General features: G+C 55.5%; 1 protein-coding gene across 1 annotated transcript in view; it reads right to left on the bottom strand.

Moving 5' to 3' along the window:
- LOC133356750 (filamin-A-like) overlaps positions 1 to 22,603 on the bottom strand; it is an 86,508-nt gene that overhangs the window by 16,487 nt on the left and 47,418 nt on the right. The window contains 24 exon segments of the mRNA XM_061574407.1: positions 187 to 434; positions 1,523 to 1,546; positions 3,548 to 3,737; positions 4,759 to 4,915; positions 5,346 to 5,469; positions 6,006 to 6,173; positions 6,888 to 7,048; positions 7,822 to 7,984; positions 8,594 to 8,764; positions 9,167 to 9,344; positions 10,020 to 10,192; positions 10,795 to 10,989; positions 10,992 to 11,040; positions 11,627 to 11,889; positions 13,145 to 13,262; positions 14,337 to 14,512; positions 15,208 to 15,298; positions 16,071 to 16,231; positions 17,472 to 17,595; positions 18,326 to 18,469; positions 19,319 to 19,432; positions 20,006 to 20,199; positions 21,377 to 21,513; positions 22,034 to 22,160. Coding sequence (XP_061430391.1) covers positions 187 to 434; positions 1,523 to 1,546; positions 3,548 to 3,737; positions 4,759 to 4,915; positions 5,346 to 5,469; positions 6,006 to 6,173; positions 6,888 to 7,048; positions 7,822 to 7,984; positions 8,594 to 8,764; positions 9,167 to 9,344; positions 10,020 to 10,192; positions 10,795 to 10,989; positions 10,992 to 11,040; positions 11,627 to 11,889; positions 13,145 to 13,262; positions 14,337 to 14,512; positions 15,208 to 15,298; positions 16,071 to 16,231; positions 17,472 to 17,595; positions 18,326 to 18,469; positions 19,319 to 19,432; positions 20,006 to 20,199; positions 21,377 to 21,513; positions 22,034 to 22,160 — 3,650 coding nt within the window.

Below are 22,603 nucleotides of genomic sequence, written 5' to 3'. Positions count from 1 at the left end.
CCCGGGCCCCGTTCGGAAGGACAAAGGTTAACACCGGAGCAGCGGCGTCCGTGGCAACTCGCGATGGCACGCGTCAGCAGGAGCCAACGTTAGCCGGCGCTGTCGTGAAAAACAACTGGCGCTCTTTCTCAGAATCGACGCATGAGCGAGCGAGCGTGCGCACGTCGGGAAAGCGTGTGCACGCACCATGACGCGGAAGGGGCTGTTGGGGATGAGCTCTCCCCCGAAGCGGATGGCGATGATGTAGGGACCGGGCTCCTGGGCCGTGAAGTAGATGTCGAAGGTCCCGTCGGGGTTCTCCACCACGTCCACGTCCAGCTCCGCGCCGTCGGGTGTGCACACGCGGCACGTCACCTTGCCCTTGCCGGCATCCTTGGCGTTGACCGTGATCACCGTCTGCTCGCCGATCTGAATCGCCGGGCCCAGGCCGCCGCCTTTCACAACCGGCGCCGGAGGTTGTGGGCGGGGGGAAGCGAGAGTCATTCACGGTTGCCGTCCGCGTGTCGCTCGCTCGCTGGCTGGTGGGCACCTCCCCATCGCTCGTCTATCGTGACGACCACGGTTACTGTTCGCGTGAGTTTCGCCCGTTGATTCCTCCGCCCGTGTCGAGGACTCTCGCTACCCACGTCCAACCACCACCACCACACTTGCCACACTTCTTCATTTTCAGCTCCTTCCTTCGCACTGCTCCCCTTTGGAATTCCCTCCCGCCATCACCGTTCCCCAAGTTCTCGGAAATAACCTCGCCCCACTCAAGAAGCACGGTGACTCTTATTCACTGCGGCGTTAAAGGCGCCGTCTGCCACGATGAGAGATTCCCCACATCGTGTAGGCCGTGGGGGTAGACATTGGAGCATGGTATGTTACAGCTATCGATTGTGCTGACGTGACCCCGTGGCAGCAGCCTTACACAGCACCTGCTTTATGTAAGTCGGTCCCCCATCCAAGCTCAAGCGCTATCGGGCGCTCAATCCTGCTCAGTCTTCCGAGATCTGACGAGAATCGGCCGCATTCCATTCGATTCGGTCACAGCATAGGCAACTTGTAACTAACGTGATACGTGCACTGGACTTAACTTGTCGATATTTACCCGTACACTGCTAGGCTGGCTTGGGAGGCACTAACTCTTAGAACTCACGGTAGGCCAATCCATAATAATCCGATATTATTATTATTAAATATTATTAAACAACAAAACATCTCAAAATAATCCAGCATTCCGGACAATACCAGCAAAACATTTTAAATTTTTTATATATATAAATAATGATATATCGACCGAACCCACAAGCACCACTCAAATGCAACGGCACCACCCAAGCCGATCGCCATGCACCACAATGATTGAGTTGCAGCACCCACAGGAGAGAAACCGGGTTAGCAGGCGGGGGTTAGGGACGGTGTCAGATTAGCACGGAGGGAGGCAAGCATGCAGGGGACTCGGCACATTGGGGGGGGGGGAGGGGGGGTGGGGGGTGTGGGGGGAGGTGTGGGGGGACGTAGCGAGGGTGCAGATGCTTACCTAAGCCGTGACCTCCGATTGACACTGAAGTGATTGGGGGGCAGAGAGAGAGAGAGACCAGGGGGGGAGTGATGTGACAAATTGACACTCGTGAAAGTCGGTCAGAACAACGTGTCCAGCCGCTCTGTGGGTTTGTGTGCGCCGTGAGCTTACGGTGAGTGAGAGAGCGAGTGAGGGAGGGAGAGAGCATCTTAACGAATCCATTAATCGTAAAACAAAACAAAGAGAGTGTGCATCGTTTTAACTTTGCTCGCGAACGGGTGACGTGTACAAGACGGCCATGCTGCTGCGGTCTTGCCGCCGGCGGGGGGGTGTGGTGACGTGAAGGCAATGACAAGATCACCGCCGTTAAAAAGCGCCGACAAACCGCTCGCGGTGTTCAGGCCACAACATCAGCTGTTCAGAAATCGCGCGTGCGCTATCACCACGCACGCGCGCTCCTGCGTGCGCGTGTGTACGAGCTGAATGCAGTCGAGGCTGTGATGACAGTTTTTTTTTCTGGCTGAGTCCTTCGCCATACGCTTCAACAGCACCACCACGGCCACAATTTTTAGTCGGCACAAATGGATCCTTTTTTTTTTTCTCCCGTGGTTTTTTTGCATATTGAGATACAGTATCGCCGTAGTGTGTTCACGAGACGGTGAAATGTCATTTAAGGAACTTTTTCAGAGCAATGCACAGCCCTGCGTTAAAGAACGTCCCCGTGGAAGGAGACATCACAGAGCCACTTCTGAGATTCCTTCAAGTGACATAAATGAATACACTACGGGGCACTGCACTTTCTCACAAGCCCTGCTCCAAAGAAATGTTTGGCGCATGGCAGTCCAACAGATATTTAAATTCTAAAAGCTGGAATTTAGCAAAATTAGTTTTTTATATATATATATTGTACGGGGAATTTATTTTTGTGCAGTCATTACCTCACTACACTTGAGAACCCGCTTTAATTACAATCGGCCAAGACCTGGATTCGAACCGTGGTTCCTAGTGAGTTGGTTCAATTCTCTGACCGCTGACCCCTGAGGGCCACCACTGAGCAATTTTTTTCAGCCGTTTTGTTAAGAAATTAATTTTACTTACCATTTGACTTTTGAGACATCGACAATAGCAACATCACAAATCTGTGTTCAACGCTTCCAGTGTCTCACGCCTGTCGTATTTCATGTCCGTGCGTTTCACAGTCCCAGACAATAAAATGCACAATTATGAACAAAATATGATCGGTCCTCCCGTAATGCACTGCTTATCACGTGACATCACTATACTTGCGCGTAGTACGCGCTACAGCCTCGTTGTAGCAGTCCGCTAACTCAAAGTGGGTCAAAACTGTGACCAGATTATTTTAAGTGGCAGCAGAACAATGAGACGGCTGTACCAGTAAAACATCTCTAGACAGGACTCAAGTGGGCAAGAATTTTGCATTAAATTCGTCAAGGCCTCCCACATCCTCCCACGAACCCCTCAGCCTCCCACTCGCCACTTGATAGCGATGGTGAGAAACTCGGATTAAATTGCACGACAGTCACTGAAGTGTTACCAAGATTGAATACTAAGATGCAAGAATTGCTCCACTCACGCCACCGCTGGCAGAAGGAACCCCCCCACTAGAGGCACCTCTAGGAGAGCCCCTCTAGAGGGAATTTGGCCTACTCTTCAAACGCTGGTCAGACGACTTAGAGTGTGGGGAATCTCCCACGTCTTCTGTCGATTAACCACCCGTTGTGGACCCATTTCTACTGCCCGGCGGAGAAGCGGCGGTTGGATTTAAGTGGCCTGGCACCATCGTTTCAACTGCCGCACGGAGTGGGGGGACGGAATTGAACCGGCGACCTCCGGGTGGCAAGCCAAGCGTGCGCCGACCATCGTGCCGTGGCGATGGCTTCTCCAACGAACTCCGCGCCTAAAAAGGCGGATTTCCTTGACTTTTCCAGGCGGCAAAAAAACAAACCGGAGCGATCGCCGCCTTGCCGTCCGCTTTCCGCGTCGCCGTGCGCGTGCAGGAGGGGGGGGGGGTGGGGGCCCTACCCGTGACGAGACACTTGCTGGCGTCTCCGGAGGGGACGGCGCGGATGCGGTACGGCGAGTAGGGGATCTCGTCGCCGCCGTACTTGATGGTGATGGTGTAGCGGCCGATCAGGTCCGGGATGTAGGACACGGTGTACGTGCCGTCGCCGTTGTCGCGGATGTTCGCCTTGCGCGGGTGCCCCTCCGGGTCCTGCTCGCGAATGAGACGCCACTCATGACTTCCTTCTCGGGGTGGCGGGGGGGGGCTATGAAGGCCGAGCGCCCGCGGTGGTTTCGGGTTCGAGCAACAAGGCACACGGCTGCCCCCGGTCAATACCGCCCCGTGTATGAACCGTGGTACAGGATTCGCGAGGTATACGCGCTCTGGAGATGCTCGTGAATAGCAATTTTGCTGATGATACTGGCCTTCAAAAACCTTAAATAATAAGTTTCCTTCAATAAATACGTAAATAAGCTATTAAATGCGTGAAAATTATATTAATATTTCATCATGGGACCTTCTCCTTTGCCAGTACCAAAATATGATAATAGGTTTTCCTCTATTTTCTGGCAACAAAACAGGTGTTAAGATGTTAAAACACCAGACTGAAACCGTTTACAAGGAATCATGTCTGCATTAACCACAATACTTGTGGCCAGAATTCAAACAAAAAACACTCTGATAATATATGCATTGTCCTTGAAACTGATTGGTCCACACTAGAGACAGCTTTCTTCTTCAATAATAAACCTTAAATTATGATTCTGCGCCTCTTTCCTTTATCTAATCACATTCTCTCTCATCACTTTATCTCACTTTCTTTCTGCACCTCTCTCTCGATCCAGCAGTCGCGTAGAGAGTTCCAGATGCGGTTCGCGGATAGGCACAATCGCGGCTAGCCGAGTTCGTGAACAACGAGGGAACGCCAGTATACTCAGCGCCGCCGTCTGCTTCAGAGTGGACGCTTAAGAGGTGCCGTGAAGTTGTCCAAAATAGCAAGGAGTGCAACTACACCCGGGGCCCATGGGGCCGGAGCGGAACCCAAAAGGCTACGGTGAGGAACAGGGAGGCAAACAGGACAGGAGGTGTCCCCACCCCGCTAACACCACCGACCCATTGGCTTCCCGCGCACACCTCAAGAGAGGCCTACGCCTGCGTCGATGGCGAGCAGAGCAGCCGCGCCGCCAACGTGCATCACCGCGCGAGAGCGCGCCGTCCGGTCGGACCGTACCATTATCTGCACGGTCAGCAGTCCCTCCCCCGCATCCCGAGCGTCGATGGTAAACTCCACGGGCAGGCTGGCAGGGACCCCGGCCGAGTTGAGGCCCGGGCCGCTCGCCTTCACCTTGCTGGCATCGTGCGTTTTCAGCACTTTCACTTTGAACGGGCTGCAGGTTGCAGATAACGCGCACAAATACACGCACACAGCAGCAAAGATGAAGATCCTCCTGTGTAGCTTTTAACAGGCTGCTGGGTCAAGTGCTCTTATCGAGCGCCTGTAAAGGCCAGCATGGCGGTGTGACCAGGTCCACGCTCAGCCACCTTTGTCTCCCCGGCGCTGATGTTTACACACTCGCGCAAAGGGTTCTCGCTTGAGGCCGAGTGAACCTGGACCGGTTGAGATTAGCCCTCGCCTCGCTCGGAACCTGGGTCACCGGATTCGTAGCACATTGCGCCAAACGCGAACGGGACACACGCATCAAGCAGGGCAGACGTGGCTTCTCCAACGACAGCAAATCGGACGATATCGGGCACGTTCCGGGTGAGTGCATGGGCTGGGCAAGGGCAGGGCAAGGGTAGAGCAAGGGCGGGACGTACCTGCGTGGCACCTCCACCCCGCCGTAGCGCACGGCCAGCGTGTAGGGCCCCTCTTGGGTGGGTGTGTACGTCACGGTGTGCATCCCGTCACCGTTGTTCACCTTCTCCACGGGCTCCACGATGCCTTGGGGGCGAGGGTGGTGGGGGCAAAGTAGCAGCAGCAGCGCCGGCCGTGAGCTGTGTGCAGCCTAGGGGCTTGGGGGGGGGGGTGCTCGCAGCAATGGAAAACTTTGTCGTTCGCAGGCCCGATTTGGACGTGGGTAGGCCTCGTGTGGACCGTGGGGGTCCCCCCATCGGTTAAAGCTGCGGGTCGTAGGTAGCCTACCCCTGCTTGTAACCTCGTAGTGAAAGTTGGGGAGGTTGCAGGCAACCTGTAATAAGTCTCCCTTGTAGAGAGATGCGGGTGTGAGATCTCGCCTGGCCCACACTTAGACCAGAATGAGAGACTAGTTAATAAAACTTTCCATGAGGCTCGTTATAAACTAGGGTTGCCGAGATACAGTTCCCCCATATTATTTTTGTTATACATTAGCGGTGGGAAGATGTATTGCGGTGAAAAGTAACGTCTCCAGTGGCTGCAGGAATGACGCAAACCAATTACCTACGACGCATGGGGGACGAAGCTGATTGTGTGTGGGGGGCAAGGGGGGGGGCACGAACCTCGAGGGCCCTGAACCTTGACCTCCAGCGGCGCCACGCCGGCCTTGCTGGTGTTCACCGTGACCGTCTGTGGCATGTTGGCCCGGACCCCTGGCCCGATGCCGGGACCCGACACCTTCACCTTGCTGGGGTCGACCACGTCGCACACCGGCACGCAGAACGGCGAGCCTGGCAAAGCACAAACACCCCCCGTAATAGCCTTCAACAGACTGTCGAGGACAGGCGCTGTTAGCGAGCACCTGTTGTGGACGGCAGCGGCACGCGAGGGGGGGGGTAGGTGGCCGGATGGCCGTCCGGCCGCCGTTGTTTCCCGAGTGGTGATGTTTATGCACGCGAGAGTCGATCTACGGGAGGCCAAGGACCGGTTCAGATATTTGTCGCTGATGTTGGCCGTGAGCGGGAATTGAACTCGGGGCGGATGAAATCAATTCACAGGCCCATCGGTTACCCATCCCTTGCTTTACACATCACAATATACGTTCAGTCAAATTAAATAACTTAGTGGGCGCTACGTTTCAAGTAGTTTGAAGGCACTCCACAGTAGGGGGCCGTGTCGGTCATTTTATTTAAACACTGCAATTTGATTATGATGATGCGGACACACCTGGCCCTACGCGTCATGGGATCCTTCCGCCTGCATTGCAAATCGGACGGCGTGTGTTTTCTGGTTCATTCCCCCCGCAGTATCAACCGGGGCGGCCGACGGGGTTCGAAACGCCGTCGACCTGTTCAACAAGCGGCAAACGAGCCACCGCACGGCCAACGTTGAGCACACGCGTCACGGGGCCCGAGCCTGTGACGTGTATCCCAATCGTGCGCCGGGTCCTCTCGGGCCCAGTGGGCCGCTTTCCTGAGGCCGCTATCGAGGGCCGTCCAGCGTACCTGGCACGGGCAGTCCCCCGTAGGTGACGTTGATGTCGTACTCCCCGGGCGTGTAGGGGACGTACTCCACCAGGCAGCTGCCGTCCTTGTTGTCCTTGCAGCTCATCTTGGCCTCCGAGGGACCCTCGATGGCCAGGCCCAGTCCCCCCGTGCCAGCTCCCCTGCGCAGGGGCAGAGAAGAGCCACGGGTCACGCGTTGCTGGAAGACGTTGGCTTCACAGTCAAGATTTTTGGCTAAAAATAAGCCGCGGAGGAAAGGGGTGCTTGTGTCTGTCGGGGGGAGCGCTTAATTTCTTCGGCAACTCAAAGCGCCTAAAATCACACATGTCAAACAGGGCAACCTCACAAGAAAAGGTGGTGATGGCTTACGACGAAGGAAGTTACACCGCGGAGATGGTTTAATGATTAGCACGGTTGGCTACGCACGGTGCGAAAGAAGTTCAACATACACGCACGCACATACAAATCAGCGCACGTGAGTCAAGGTGCTAAACTGTTGCATCGTGGGACCGCGGGGGATGCCGGCGGCTCGAGAAGCCTTCATTCAGCAGTGGATCGTTCATGGCTGATGATGATGATACAACTGGCTTACAACCGCGACGATACGTACCGTCGCCGGGGCAGCCGAGCGACGCGAGCAGAGGGGAACACGGCCCGATGCAAGACACGTCAGCTTTTTTAAGACGCCACGGATTGCTGTCGTTAGAGAAATACACGAGCTAGCGCGCTGTAATTCGAGGGAGAATAGGACGGATTCGTGGTAACGAGTAACGGCCAGGTAAGACTGTTTTAATGTTAAGCCCCGGGGGGGTAATGGTGGTGACCCCACGGTGACCCCATGGTGACCCCATGGTGACCCCATGGTGACCCCGTGGTGACCCCCTGGTGATGGTTTGTGTTGGAAGGGTGCTCGATGAAGAAGCCCGCCAGGAACCTGGTCTCGATGGTGAACTTGTTGGCCTTGTGCGTGAGGCCTCCCTCCACGCCAGGCCCATACACCTTGACGCGCGACGGGTCACAGCCCTCGGACACGGGAACGTGGAAGGGGCTCTTGGGAATCGGCACGCCGTCGTACATCACGTCGACGGTGTGCGCACCTGCAGGGGAAGCGGAACGCGCGCCCACGTTCGTCGTCGTCATCGTCGTCGTCGCCATCGTCTAAGACAGTGGTTCTTAGCCTTTACTTCAGCCTTGCACCCCTCTGGTTCTCAATCGATAACAAAATGTTCCATTTCAATAAATACACTGGGGTTTGATTAAACAAAGTAGTTGTACTTACGTGCCCGTGCTTAATTTGTGTTTCAATGATTGACCTTCTAAAAAAACTGGCCACGTCTCACACCCCCATGGGGTGCACGGGCACCCCAGGGTAAGAACCACAGCTCGAAAACACCGGTTCTATCAAACATCAGTTCAATACTCGCACACGCAGCAATAAATTGTGGGTCGCCAGGCTTGTAGCGCACGGCGCTGACCACTGCACCACTGTACCATCCCTTCCGCCACTCCGCAGTGCGTTGGAGCGATAGACGTTGGAGCATTCGTAGGGCGAATGGGCGAGTGGGGGAGCGCTGTGTTGTGGGCGAGTAGACAAGTGAGTCAGTGGGCACGTGGGTGAGCGAGCGAGTGCTATGTTGTGGGTGAACGGGCGCGTGGGTGAGTGAGCGGTACGTTGTTGGCGCGCGGGCGAGGCCCGCCTCCCTCACCGTCCTCGTAGGGCGTGTACTCCACGGCGTAAGTGCCGTCCCTCTTGTCGGTGACGCGAGCGTCGCTGTGGGCGCCGCTGGGCGCCGCCACCTGCGCCGTCACGTGCTCCCCACCGCTCGGCGCCACCGAGCGGGCGTCCACCGTGAAGTCGGCCACCGTCTCCCGCAGCACTGGGCGACGGCGCACAGGGGAGCGGGGTGAGCGGGGTGAGTGGGACGTCCGTGGCTCTGAGCCAGCGTGATGACGCGTCAATCCTTTCCCATTTACGATGGCGTGTACGTGCACGTCGTCAAGCGTTCCTTCCGATTCCGTTCCGATGACGCATGATGACGCACGATGACGTACGTACACGTCATGGGAACGGAATCAGAAGTAAAAGGCCACGCGGGAGGGCGAGGGGCACAGTTTGGCGCCAGCCATCGTTGAGTGCGGTCGTGTCGCTACAGTTCTCTGCGGCGAGTACAACGCCTTTCAAAGAGTCGTTGCGTCGCTCGATGCGAGACGCACGGGGCAGGAAGGGTTGGGGGGGGGGGGCCCGTCCGAGTTTAATTTGCCGATTCCCTTCGCGCTACCTTTTTCGAGGCCCGGGCCGAAGGCTCGGATGCCGCTGGTGTCGACGGCGACCTCGACGGGGATGCGCGCCGGGAACTTGGGCACGGGCTGCCCGCCGTACGTGAGCTGCACGGTGTGCGGGCCGGCGCGCAGCGGCACGAAGCTCACGTCGTACTTGTCGTCCTCCGTCTCCTTCACCTGGCGGGGGGGAGGGCGCCACGCGGACGGCGCTTATCATTTTGTTATGTTTTTTTACACGCGAAGACAAAGGTCCCCCGTATAGGCTCTCACAGACCGTTGGGGCAAGTGCCGTCGCCGAGTAGCAGCACCAAATTAAGTCTGAGATGGCGCATGAGGGGGGTGGGTGGCCTGCACCAGGCCCGGCAGCCTTTGTCTCCCTCTCGTGGCGGTGTTTAAACACCGCACACAGGTAATCATTTTGCGGCTAAGTCGACCTAGGGGAGGCCCAAGACCAGTTTCGATAATCGTCACCGGTGTTGGCCATGAGCGGGAATCAAACTCACGCACACACACGTGCACACGCGCACATACACGCACACACACGTGCACACGCGCACACACATTTTCTGAGATTTTTGCACACAACGTTGGTGTACGGTGTCTTTTCTGCAATATTTTTGCCGTCTTTTCTTGAATTTTCTGTTTGCACTTAGTCACATATTCACTTTAAGATGTTTTTTGTTCATGTTTTAGTTTTTTATTTGTTGCGGTTGCACCCGATTCAAGAGCTGAATGGCTCACAGGGCTATACCTAATAAATGAACTTGAACTTGAACACACGCATTGGTTTTTTTTCTCAATCACATTCCAATCGCGTTCCCGGGCGTGTTGTAAGCTCTCCCGCCGCCTGACCTGCACCGCGAGCGCGGGGCCGGCCTTCTCCGGGGTCACCGTGACCTCCAGCTCAGCCGGTCCGGCCTCGGAGCAGTCCACCTGGAAGGCGGCCGTCTGCCCCACGAGGCCCCGCTCGAGGCCGGGCCCCGACGCGCGCACCTTGCTGGCGTCCACACTCGGCTTCACCGCGGCTGTCAACAAGGGGCGGGGGAGGCGGGGCGACAACGTCCTCCGGTTTAGCCGTCGACGCGGCCGGGCGGTAGTGCGCGTAGAGCTACGACGCGGTGGCCCCGGCGGCAGCGCGGTTTGCCGCTCGTTAGATGCGGAGGTTTCCCGGTTCGAGCCCACGCGGCCGCCCCGCCCGCTCGATGCCACGGGCGCGTTATCTGTCCGCTTCGCAGTGGATGCTAACGATCCCGTGACACCGTTATAAAGAGAAGCGGAGCCTCGACGCATGTCGGCGCGACGAAACCAATCACCCGATCCGGAGGAATGTACGGCGATCGTCGCGGCCAGCCACGAGAACTACGACCGCGCGCAACGCTGCGGCGGCGCCTTCCTCCGTGACAGGCAGACGCGCGCCTGTGCGTGCCCGCGCCGTCGGCGGCTCCCCCACCCAAAAAAAACCTTGCCACACGCCGGCCACCACTCGCTTCCGTTTACACCGATTCGGCTCGCACCCCTTCGCGCAGCGCACCCATCCCTCGGACGCGAGCGCCGATCCGGCGCGTCACCGCCGATCCCCGCGACGCGCGCAGTCCATCCCGGCCCGGCGGGCGGGCGGCTGCGGTACCTTTGAAGGGCGAGCCGGGGATGTGTTTGTCGGCGAAGAGGATGTTGACGAGGTACTCCCCGGGCATCGTGGGCAGGTACGAGGCGGAGCAGGTGCCGTCGCCGTTGTCCCTGCACTCGAGCTGCGCCTCGCAGGGACCCTCGACCGTGAGGCCCAGGCCGCCCATGCCGGCGCCCTTGGTGTCGATGGTGAAGGAGCGGGTTTGCCCACCTCCCCCGACTTCAGGCCCGGGCCGCTAGCTTTCACCTGGCGAGGGGCGGCACCGGGGGGGCAGGCGGGGGGGGGGGGCAGCGACCGGTGACACGGGGAGCGCCGTTGTCAGTCGGGGAGCGTCCGAAGGGACGAGCGTTTCGTGCTTCGCAGTTTTTGCCGAACGTACGGGCCCCCAAGGCCACAAATGCCGAGCGGCCAACGACAGACGGCGCCGTCGAAAGCTGCAAATGGTTCTGGGTCGGTAACTTTCTAGAAATTCAACGAGGTCTGCGTGAGATATTTTTTTTAATTGGGGGCCAGCAATTTCCATGGTGGAGCAGTGCGAGGAAAGGAGCGGAGAGAGAGAGAGACCAGCTTTCCGACCCGCGGTGTGGCGGCGGTTGAGCGCGGGGAGAGACAACACAAGGGTCAGTGTGTGTGGCAGTCCCGAGGGGCAATCGGCGGGTGCTCGTGGGAACGGGGGCCGTTGTGGCATAGCGACGGTCGGACTGAAGTGTTGGGCGTACCCACACTTTCAGAGCCTGCCGGAAATCTCTCAAACGCCAGATCTCGGCTCGCGGTTTTTGTCTTATGAATCTGTCATTTGGTGCCTAATTTAAAAAAAAAATTCCACGGGTACCCTGTCTGGGTTGGCGGGCAGCAGGGCCTCCATGGTGAAGGGGCTGCCCGGCACGGGGTGCCCGTCGTAGACGAGGTCGATGCGGTGCGGCCCCTCCTCGCGCGGGATGAACTTGGCCACGAAGCTCTCGCTGTTGAGGCCGGGCTCCACTTTGCAGGGCACGGCCTTGCGCAGCGGAGAGGCCACCTTCACCTCCAGCTTGCCCTGGCCGCCCGCTCCCCGCGCATTCACGCGCAGCTCCTGGTCCTTGTTCACCTCCATTTCTGAGGGGCGCCACGCACGCGGCAAACACAACAAAAACAAAGAATCCACCACTCCTCCCCCCCCCCCCCACTGTGCTGATCTCGTCAAGGAACATTAAACCATCGTCAAGCCAACTCCGGTCATCTCCTCGCAGCAGCAGCAGCAGCAGCAGCGGCTTTTGGCTGGCCGTGGAACAAAGATGGTGGTTCAACGCATCGCACGGCGCTTTCGGGTGCACTTCTGCGGCCGTCTGGAACGCTCTTCCTTCCGACATCAGGAAGCCACTGCGGGATATGCACTTTTAAATCGTCATCTAGATTGACAAAATAATTTATTGCGAAATGCTTTTTGTGTTCAGTTTCTTGTCCTTCCTACAGACATACGTGTAGCTCACGTATTCATAATAAACGTTTTTGGGTTAGATCGCGAATTGCCCGATGATGCTTGATGTAATTACCAGCAAAACGTCGTACTCAAAAATTGTAAATGTTGTGGATTCACTCTTCAACACACCGGTGGGCTAAAGTAGTGAACTTTTGTCAACGTGACACTTTTTTGCTGATTGGCCGTGTCGGGTGGTGGAGGGTTATGATACATTTATAAATAATGCGATCTAACCCAAAAACGTTTATTATGAATAATATTGGTCGCGAAAGCCTACGTGTTAAACTAGCTCATGTATGTCTGTATGCTGAGGTTGTCGCTCGATGAATGCGCAAAAAACAAAAACAAAAACCTCGCGTTAAATTTGGTCCTGAGAAATAAAACATCAGCTTGACTGTCGTGCAATGAACGTCGCTCTCGTGCGGCAGAGTGGGTGGGAAAGGGCTGCCCCTCTGCTGTGTGTGCACCAGAGGTCGCTTGAAGGTTTCTCCGGAGGCAGCTCTGTGATATCCGCTTCTGTGGGTCATTCTCTTAGACGAAGCGTCGTGCTGCTACGAGAGTTCCGACCGCACAGTCCCGAGAACTTTTTTTAGGGGGCGGAGGGCAAAAAGCAAATGGCCGGCACGGCACACACGGGGGAGGGGGGGGGGTGTGACCTGCACATTCACACACACACCCAGCGTGTTTGGCTTCACGTTGGAGGAACACACAACTTTGTCCTCGAGTTTAATTAATCTCTGATCACCTTCACGAGAGTTATCGTGGATGCCTCATTACAGACGGACGGACGGACGAAACTAACACGTGAACGTTCAGAAGGAAAAAAAAAGCATCTATAAAAATATATATAACTATATAAATATATATAAATGAAGGCACGTTTCCCCTTACTGTTGTCCAGCCCTTCGATCTTGATCTTGCTGAGGTCCAGCGGCGGAGCCACAGCCACGGGGAAGGGGCTTCTGGGGATGTGGTCTCCGCCGTACGTGACCCCGACGGACATGTTTCCCTGCGGAGGAGCGCGCGGCACCGCTCGCCGTTAGCGCACGGCAGCCACGGAGCCCGACCTCCCGCACGGCCTCTCTCATTCGACGCAAAGTTCAAAGTTCATTTATTAGGTATAGCCCTGTGAGCCATTCGGCTCTTCAAGACATTCGGCTCTCGAGACGCGAAGACTCGGAACCAACGCGGTTGCCCTCCCCGTCCCGCTGGATCTCAAAGGGCTGAATTAAAACCCGAGCCACATTGTCTCTTGGGGGTGAAAGGGAGACAATGTACGGAGGAGCTGGAAGTCACTCGGCAAATGCCACTGTGGCTCTTTGGCGATCGCTCCCCGGTGCGGAATTTTGTTCCGCGGGCGATTTTGGGGAGTTGCTTTGCTCCGACGGAGCGTGATAATGGCCGAGTTTTTGAGACCCGTGTAAAATTAAGGGGGAGTTCCGGTGATTCCGTTAAAGGGCCCCCGGCGCAGGTCGTGACGGCGCACCACGAACGTGTGATCAACTCAAATCAGCCGTTAACTTGTTGTCGTTGGCGCCGTTCATGTAGCACAAGGATATCGCGAAGCTCTCTCTTGTTAAAGACCCAAAACAGAAGACCTCCCTAGGGTTTGATCTTCCACGAAGCTCATGGCCCCCAAACTCCAGAAACCATTGCAGCAGATGTGGTTAGCCGAATGCACGAATGGAAATATAAAAACTCTCCGGTAGTGTGTGACTGTGATGAACAAGACCGTACAACGTATGACGACGCGATGCCCGATCCACAAATACCGAGGACGTCACGGTGATTACACCCCACTGGCTCCTGACGCACTTGTCTGGCTTGACTGCCTTTAATTTGTGAAATTGTGGTTGTCACCCTGCATCTACAGGAGACGTACTAAAGGAGAGGTCGCGAAGGCGTTCTCCCGAATCGCGTAACATTTCAAATCTTTGTCAATTTGGACAACGGCGCCGGCCAAAATGCGGATCTGGAACCATCCACCGTGCACCGCGGCCGGCACCTCCGCGGCATTAACCGGGGGTCGGCCGTGGCTCCAAAAAACGACGCGGGGGGGCGGGCGGGGGGGGTGGTTCCTCACCTGCTGGACGGGCGTGTAGCGCACGGTGTGCGAGTAGTCGTGATTGTCGATGATCTGCAGGTCCGACACGGCTTCCTCTGCGATGCCGGGCAGGCCCGAAAACTGGACGTCCAGCGGGGCCTTCCCGGCACCCTTGGTGTGCACCGTGAAGTGAGTGGGCTTGCCGGTCTCCACGCCTGCTCCCGCACGCACGCACGCACGCACGCACGCACGCACAGATATCCCCAACCCCACCGTGTAGTCTGAACAGGCGGTTTGAAGAACTCTTGTCATCTCTCCATCATCTCCACCATGGTGTACACACCCTACAAAGACGGTGAGGGCGACGTGGCTCGCCCACTCGCTCGCGCGCCCGCAACACAGCGCTCACCCACCCACTCGCCCACTCGCCCGTTCCCCCACTCGCCCACTCGCCCATGTGCCGAGACACACACTCACCTACAACATAGCACTTCACTCACTCGGCCATTCGTCCAACTCGCCCACAACTTGCCACGGTTGCTCACAAGGAGCTTCACGTAACGCATCGCCTTTCAAGGGTGCCCTCAAGGGCGCGTTAGCCTGCCTTTGGCCGACAAACATATATGTCTTCTTGGTTCTTTCGGTAAAGTCACGTAGAAGGGAAATAATAAAATAATAAAAATAAAACATAATAAAATACAATTCTCACGACGTTTCGGCCACAACGCAAGCAGCCGTCCTCAGGTGAAGAACAGGGCTGTCGGAAAGACAGCGTCTGAATGAACACCGCCAAGCTTGGCAGCGTATATTTAAGCTGGGATAGGGGAGGAAGGGCGCCTTGCAGTCACGAAAGCTTTACATCGAAACATATATATGTTTTTAATCAGCACAAGCACGCCTCATTCCTCACCAGCCTTGCTGAGGCCCGGGCCCTCCGCCTTGACCTTGCTGGCGTCGTGGGACGGATCCACGCGGATCCGGAATGGACTCACGGGGATTTCCTGTGGCCGAGGGACGCGCGACAAGGGTTCAGAAGTCATGGCCGACTCACGAGGACCGTCGTCGTCAATAACCCCAACCAACGCAGCAGCGCACGGTCCACCATCACACTTCGCATTGTTTTATTATAAATTTACAAAAAAACTTTTTTTACCCCCGCCCTCCACTAAAGCGTTGTGACCGTGGCACGACGGTTCGCACGCTGGACCTACAAATCCAGAGGTCGACGGTCCCATCCCCCAGCGTGGCAGCTCAACCAATGGGGCAAGTTTCTTAAATCCCCACGCTTCTACCCACGCCCATCAGGATAAAATGGGTAAGGTGCGGGTACAACCACAGGTAGCCGGTCGGCAGGTTGCGTGCGGTGGGGTAAGGTGTGGGTACTCGTACCTATTCAAGACGTCTGGTCAGCGTGGAAGAGTAGGCCAAATACCCTCTAGCGGTAGGGGCTCTCGAGAGCTCCCTCAAGCGGAGCTCCCTTCCTCCAACAGTGGCTTTAGCAAGCGATTGCCTTTGCCATTCCCTTCCTCTTCCCTCCCCTCACTCCTCCACACCTCCCCTGTAGCACTTTCGTGACCCCCACGTGACCTCTGTAACGGTTACTCATTCCTCGGTTACTAGCACACTCTTGCCGTCAAAATCACTCATTTCTATTGCCGCTTTTAAACTACGTTCTGGAGCGCCGTGAGCTTCGAAGGCCCTCTATAAATACAAGAGAAGACCTCTACAACAGCGCGCAGCGTGAGCTTTTTTACCCCCCGGTCGATCGCTTACCTGGTCGGCAAACAGCACCATGATGGTGTAGCGGCCGGCGCCAGGCGGGGAATACTTGACGGTGAAGGTGTCGTTGTCGTTCTTGATGATGTCGAAGTGAATGTCGGCCTCGGCCGCCCCCACCACCCCAGGGGCGCACTTGATCCCGATGCTCACGTCGCCTGCAACGGTTGCACGTGACAGACTTCCCATCACTTTCGCCTTTTTTTTTTGGGTGCCACGGTGGCAAGATGTCAACTGCCTCGCCTGGTATACAGGACGTCGTTGTTGTGATCCCGGCCCTGAAGCCAGCTGTATATTCGGAGTTTGCGTATTTCTTTCTCCCCGTGGTCGTGTGGAATTTTCTCCGGGTCCTCCGGATTTTCCCCTCCACATTTAGAATCGACGTCAACGGTTTAGATTGGTATATGGCTGCTATAAATTTCCGCGTGATAAGCCACTTCGTTGCGCTATCATTTGTGATCGCCAGGTCGCTTCTGAAAAATTACTTTATAGCCTCGTGGGGCCCTAGCTGGAAAACAAATAAATACAATAATAGTTTTTGTCCGGTTTTAAGTTGGGCCTCATCAAAGCACGTTGAAACAACGGGGCAGGATTCCTTTACATTTTCTCCCTATCCACTCAACTATATTGATGGGTAACACCGCACTTAGTCAATCTGCAGGTGGCATGTTGGTGGGGACAAGTCTGAGTACTCTCCCGAGAAGTGTCGCCGGCAAGGAAGAGCAACACAAAATACCCCCGAGAGGTACCGGCCTAGGGCCCTCTGGAGCAGAGGCCCCTTGCGCCAGCAGTGGCGTGAGCAGGTACTTGCAGGGCTGCACCCCTAACTTTTGATTATCCATAATTTCTGAATCAGAGCATTTATTTATACCGGAGGAATCCGATGAGCTATAAAGCTCTATTTCACAGATGTCCAGGAGGGGCAGGCGGTCAGGACGTTCCAACAGCAAACAATACAAAAACACGACAGGAGTGTAGGAAAGATAAACGAATCTCTTCAAAGTATATACAAATAAAAAAAATATATATTTTTTTAATTCTTTGGGTCTTTCGGTAAAGTCACGTAGATAGGTTCAAAGATCGATCGCATTGACACAAGCGGCCGTCATCCTGATGACGACCGCTTGTCGAAATATCATAGTTTTTTGTTATTTTCTTTGAACCTATCTACGTGACTTTACCGAAAGACCCAAAGAATATGAATTCCTGCAGTCACAAAAACTTTAGTTAAGTCAAGATTTTTTATTTTACCAGGTAAAGCCCCACTGAGCTATTAGCTTATTTCTCAGAAGCGACCACCTGGCCACGAACGATAGCTCGGACAAAGTGGCTCATCGTGTGGACACGTGTAGCAGCCACGTCATCTCAACAATCTTCCACGCACGTTTCTACGTTTACCTTGGCCCGCTTGGCCGCAGTCCACGGTGAAGTAGGTGGGCTGGTTGGCCTTCACGCCGGTTTTCTCCACGCCCGGGCCGTACACCTTGACCTTCTGCGGGTGGCTGCCCTCGCCCACATTCACCTGGGGGGCCGTGGGTGGGCGCACATCACCAGGTTATTGAGGCCCTCGCTCCCCACGTCGCTGACCACTGCCCGGCTCCACGCTGCGTGACGGAATCCATCATCGTGGTTGATCGATACTCCCTCTGCTCACGGATTCACTCCGGTAACTTTCTCTCTGTCACTGCCATCGTTCCGGGCCTAAGGCTAACAGGAGGGAAGGGCCTATGTATATGTTACATTTTGCAAAAAAATATTACAAAGTCTTCTAACATATTTATTTCTGTAAAATAAGCAAATTCGACTCAAGGTAAATAATGAAATATAAAATCTCAACTCATTTCTTCAAGCAAACAAAATCATTTCTCGTCGCCTTTGGCTGTGGGATAGTCATAAATGATGTCATTGTATATGCAATTTGTCCTTATCTATTTATTTTTTCGCGACTTGTTTATCTTTTCTCCATTTTGCACTCCTATCAGTTTTTTTTTCTTTTCATATTGTTTGTATTTGTAACTCCCTGACCCGCCCCTACTGGACATCCGTGAAAAATATCTTCATAGCTCATCAGAATCCTCCCCCAGTCTAAATAAAGATTCTGAATCAGAATTCAAAGACGAGGCATTTCCCAATGGCCACGCTACCGTCGCTCAGCCGTTACTTTAACACGCAATGGAGGGCCTCAGTCAGGCCTCATCAGCCTGTGGATTAGTCCGGCCCCTGGCTGCAGTGGGAGGCAGTGGAAGGCGAACCCTGAAGGGGCTGAGCGGCACGCTGACGTCAGCCCAGGTGGGGATGAGCGTGTGCTTGATGGACCGCCGGGGCATGTAGCTGCACGAGAAGGTCCCGTCGTGGTTGTCCTTCGACTGGACCTCGATCGGCAGGCCCTCCGCGTCCTGCGACAGAAGCGTGGGGGCCGGGGGAACACGAGGGTGGTCCCGCAAATTGTTCAGTCTCGTGCGCACGCACATTGGTCACGCGTGACCGAAGTTTCAAAGCCATCGCGGTATTTACGTTTGAACGTCGACAGCAAGTGGCGAGCTATGGAGACGGATGTTACCGTGGCGCCTGGATGATGACCACCAAGCGGAAGACGTGAAGGCCAGGTGTGGAGGTGGCGATGAGACTATGAGAGTGGTTCTTGGAGTTTAACACGTGACCAATACTAGATCGCGTGAATATAAATTAGTTGTTCACCCACCACCAGCCGACTAGCTTCATCAGGCGATTTGCCAGAATTCTGGGCGAATCGGCTGATGAAGCTAGTTGTAATCACCAGCGAAACGCTACAGTACTCACATTGTAAATGCTATGGGTTTACTCTCCAACACACCGGTGTGCTGAAGCAGTAACTAATTGGCACGTTTTGTTAACGTGAAAAACCTTACTAATCGGCTGTGTCGGGTAGTGGCGAGTTAATGACACATTTATATTCACGCGATCTCATGCAAAAACATTCGTTATTATGGTTCTTGGAGGTTGAGAGTCGACTTTGCGAGAACTGCGTGAGCTACAGCAGGATGAAGCACTCAGGAGCTGTGGCGGCATCGGTGGCACCTCGCCGTGATGACCTCGTGACCTTGGATCCAAATCAACAGTCTCCGCTTACGACTCTTCAGCGCAGCCCGCCATGGCGAGTCAAGAGACGCCCGTAACGGAATGCGGCGCGACGCGGCGCCTTCAAAACACGAGCGCCGCGCTCCCCTCAACCCACCCGTGGGGCAACGTGGGTCGGGAGGCCTCACCTGGGCGTAGATCTTCAGAGCGCCTGGTCCCCCGGTCTTGGCGTCCACGGTGAAGTTGCTCTGCTTGTTGATCATGTTTCCGTCGGGCTCCAGTCCCGGCCCAAACGCTTTCACCTGGAACCGGGGGGGCGGGGAGGCAGAGGTAAGACGGCGACGCTGACGCCTGCTGCACACAAACCATCGCACCACGCGAACTACGGTCGCACTCGCAGCGGCGGCTTTTGGCTCGTCGTCGAACAAAGATGGCCACCGCATCACGCGCTTTCAGGACGCTCTTCCTTCCGATATTATTAAGCCACTGGAGCTATGCACCTTTAAATTCATTTCATAAAAAATGCTTTTTGTGTTTAGTTTGTTGTCCTTCAGATTGGTTTGGCCGTGAGCGTGAATCGAACTTGCATCACCGGGTTTGTAGCGCAGAGCTCTAACTGCTCCCAAGTAGCATGCACACGTGCACACGCGCACGCTCACTCACACACGTACGCACGCATGCTCGCAGACACACACACGTACGCATGCTCGCAGACACACACGTACGCACGCTCACACGTACGCGTGCTCGCTCACACACACGTACGCACGCATGCTCACAGACACGCACGCATGCTCACAGACACACACGCACACACGCTCACACACACGTACGCACGCACGCTCACAGACACACACACGCGCGCTCGCACGCACCAGCTCGGGGTGGTGCTCGGGCTGTGCGGCCTGGATCTCGGCCATGAAGGGGCTCTCCAGGATGTCCTCCTCGTCGCACAGCACGTGCACGGCGTACGCGCCGGGCTCCGTGGGCCAGTAGCGGACGTCGCACGAGCCGTCGCCGCGGTCGTCGCACTCGATCCGCGCCTGGGACGGGCCCTCGATGGAGAACCCTGACGCCGCGGTGACGCCGACCGCCCGGTTTTGTCAACGCCGGAGAGTTTGCGACGGCGTGGAATGGGGAAGGGAGGGGGGGCTCCCGCCAATGCCGCTGGCGTCGGGTGAAGTGTGCACTGCAGTGCAATGGAAGCGGACTGCGACAGAATCTTGTTGATATCGGCCAATCAAATTAAGGAGGTGTGTGTTACGCGACTGCTCGATTTCAGTTTGCTTGCCAATTAATACATTGCCAATGAATCGACAGTTTTCAAGGAGGCTGGCCGATTAACTTTTAGTGACTGGCAGATCGACCGAGCCGAATCGATACGATAAAACCTCGATTCACGATCCACAAAGACCCCATTATATATGGGCAAAGACAAATGCACCTTCGGCCAACGCCACGCCTACTCTCTTCCATATATGGGGGGGTGGGGGCAAATTTGTGATCGGTGATTTTGTCGGGTGTCCGATTTCATTGCTCTGTTACAGCGCCGTCCTAGTAGGTGGTGCGGGGGGAGAGGCAAGCGGGGGCTGGTGCCGTTCCATTTGTTCATCCGAGAAAACTTCGCCGAGCCTCAAGAGACTCATTTTCGAGAGGATCCGGCTACGTCGGCAACGCTCGGCTAATTTTGCGGACGAGGATTTGGTTGCTCGGCCTGGTCACCGGCCCCACAATAGAGAGAGATCAACGGCACCGGTCGCTACATCCATCGCGGTGCCGTTTTGCCGACCGGGCAAGCGACCGCCCGGTGTTGGGCTCGTCACGAGCCGTTGTGGAAGGTCACGGTCCAACCCAATAATACATAGAGCAATTTCTTAAATTCATATTTTAAAAAAAATGTTTCTTACATTTTATTCAGATTGCATAATCGGCGTAACGTCACGCAGTGACGAATCAATTCTGTGCGACTTCAGAGCAGTGCATCCCTCTTGTGTTAGAGCACGGCCCGAGGAAGCGGGTATCAAAGAACTACTGCTGAAATCCCTTCAAGTGACCTCTGGTCCACACAGCAGTCAGGGGCAGCACTTTTCCACTTCTCCCACTACTATGCATGACAGTCAAACACTATATATATGTTTTTAAATCGGAGTTGGAATGCAGCCAAATTATGTGCAAGACCAAACTTCATGCGACCTTTTGTTTGTTTGTTTAGGAATAGCGGCAGCGTCGAAAAAACACAAACTCACCGAGGGTGCCGACGTCGCCACCCACGGCCTCCACCACAAAGTTGGCCGCTTTGCCAACGACTCCCGTCTCCAGGCCCGGCCCCCACGCACGGACCTTCTGCGGTCCCGCCGGGTTGCCCACCATAACCTCGAACGGGCTACGACGACGGAACACCGACAAACACGCACGCACGCAGGCATGGCCAAAGTCATTTTCGTTTTGCTTTTCTGTATAGACTAGCAAGCACGCACCATCCCTTCCTGCCTCCCTCCTGACGGACATGACGTCCTGCCAACCAGCCAGCCAGAAAGTAAAACTTTATTTGATAGTCTGGTATATGTCAACGTTCCACCAAGCGATCCGAACTCTGTTGATGTAAATGAGGTCAGTGTGAGTTGTCTGCCTGAATGCCGATTCGACTCGCACTGATAAAATACGGCCTCTCATCATCGCTGGCTCCTCGTTTCCCTACTTGTGCCAATATGCTCACTGCTGCCACGCTCTCAACGCTGTTCTCTCGTAACTCGGCAACATACAATTTTTCCACCTTCTGTATCAGTACCCGAAATGAAAAAATTGTAAGCACATAAAAAAACTATGAAACCCATAGTTTTCATAGTCTAAGCTCCCTTCCAGTAGCCTCGCGTCTGGGGCACCCCGTGGTGCTCGGCCCTCACCTGCGTGGGATGCTCTGGTTGCCCCAGGTGACGGTGATGGTGTACTTGCCGACGGTCGTCGGGTAGTACTCGAAGCCGAACACGCCGTCGCCAAGGTCCTTCTGCTTCACCACCTCCTCTCCCCCCTCTGTCACAAACACACGCCGCCGTCGTCACCAACGTCACCACCGTCGCATCATTCTCGCCATCAATACTGTCAATGTCATCGGGACAATAATGACCCCCCCTCCCCCCCCCCCCCATATAGCCTTCGCAGACTTTTTGGTGCAAGTGCTGTTCGTGAGCATGTATAAAGGCCGGCATGGCACACGAGGGGGTGGTTGACCAGCACCACGCCAGGCCGCCTTTGTCTCCCCAGTGGCCGATGTTTACTGCACACCGCACCAGGTGCTCATTTGAGGCTGAGTCAACAACCCAGGCAGAGGCCCATTCAGATAATCGTCGCTGGTGATTCAGATAATCGTCGCTGGTGTTGGCCATGAGAGCGGGAATGGAAGTCCGGTCGCCGGGTTCGTAGAGCGGCGCGCTAACCGCTATACCACCACTCCCCTTTGTCAATGTCATCGCCAC

Source organism: Lethenteron reissneri, chromosome 55, assembly GCF_015708825.2.
Source record: "Lethenteron reissneri isolate LAM-NWPU_2019-01 chromosome 55, ASM1570882v1, whole genome shotgun sequence".
NCBI lineage: Eukaryota > Metazoa > Chordata > Hyperoartia > Petromyzontiformes > Petromyzontidae > Lethenteron > Lethenteron reissneri.
The sequence above is the reverse complement of the archived record's forward strand: the minus strand, read 5'-3'. Positions and strand labels throughout refer to the sequence as shown.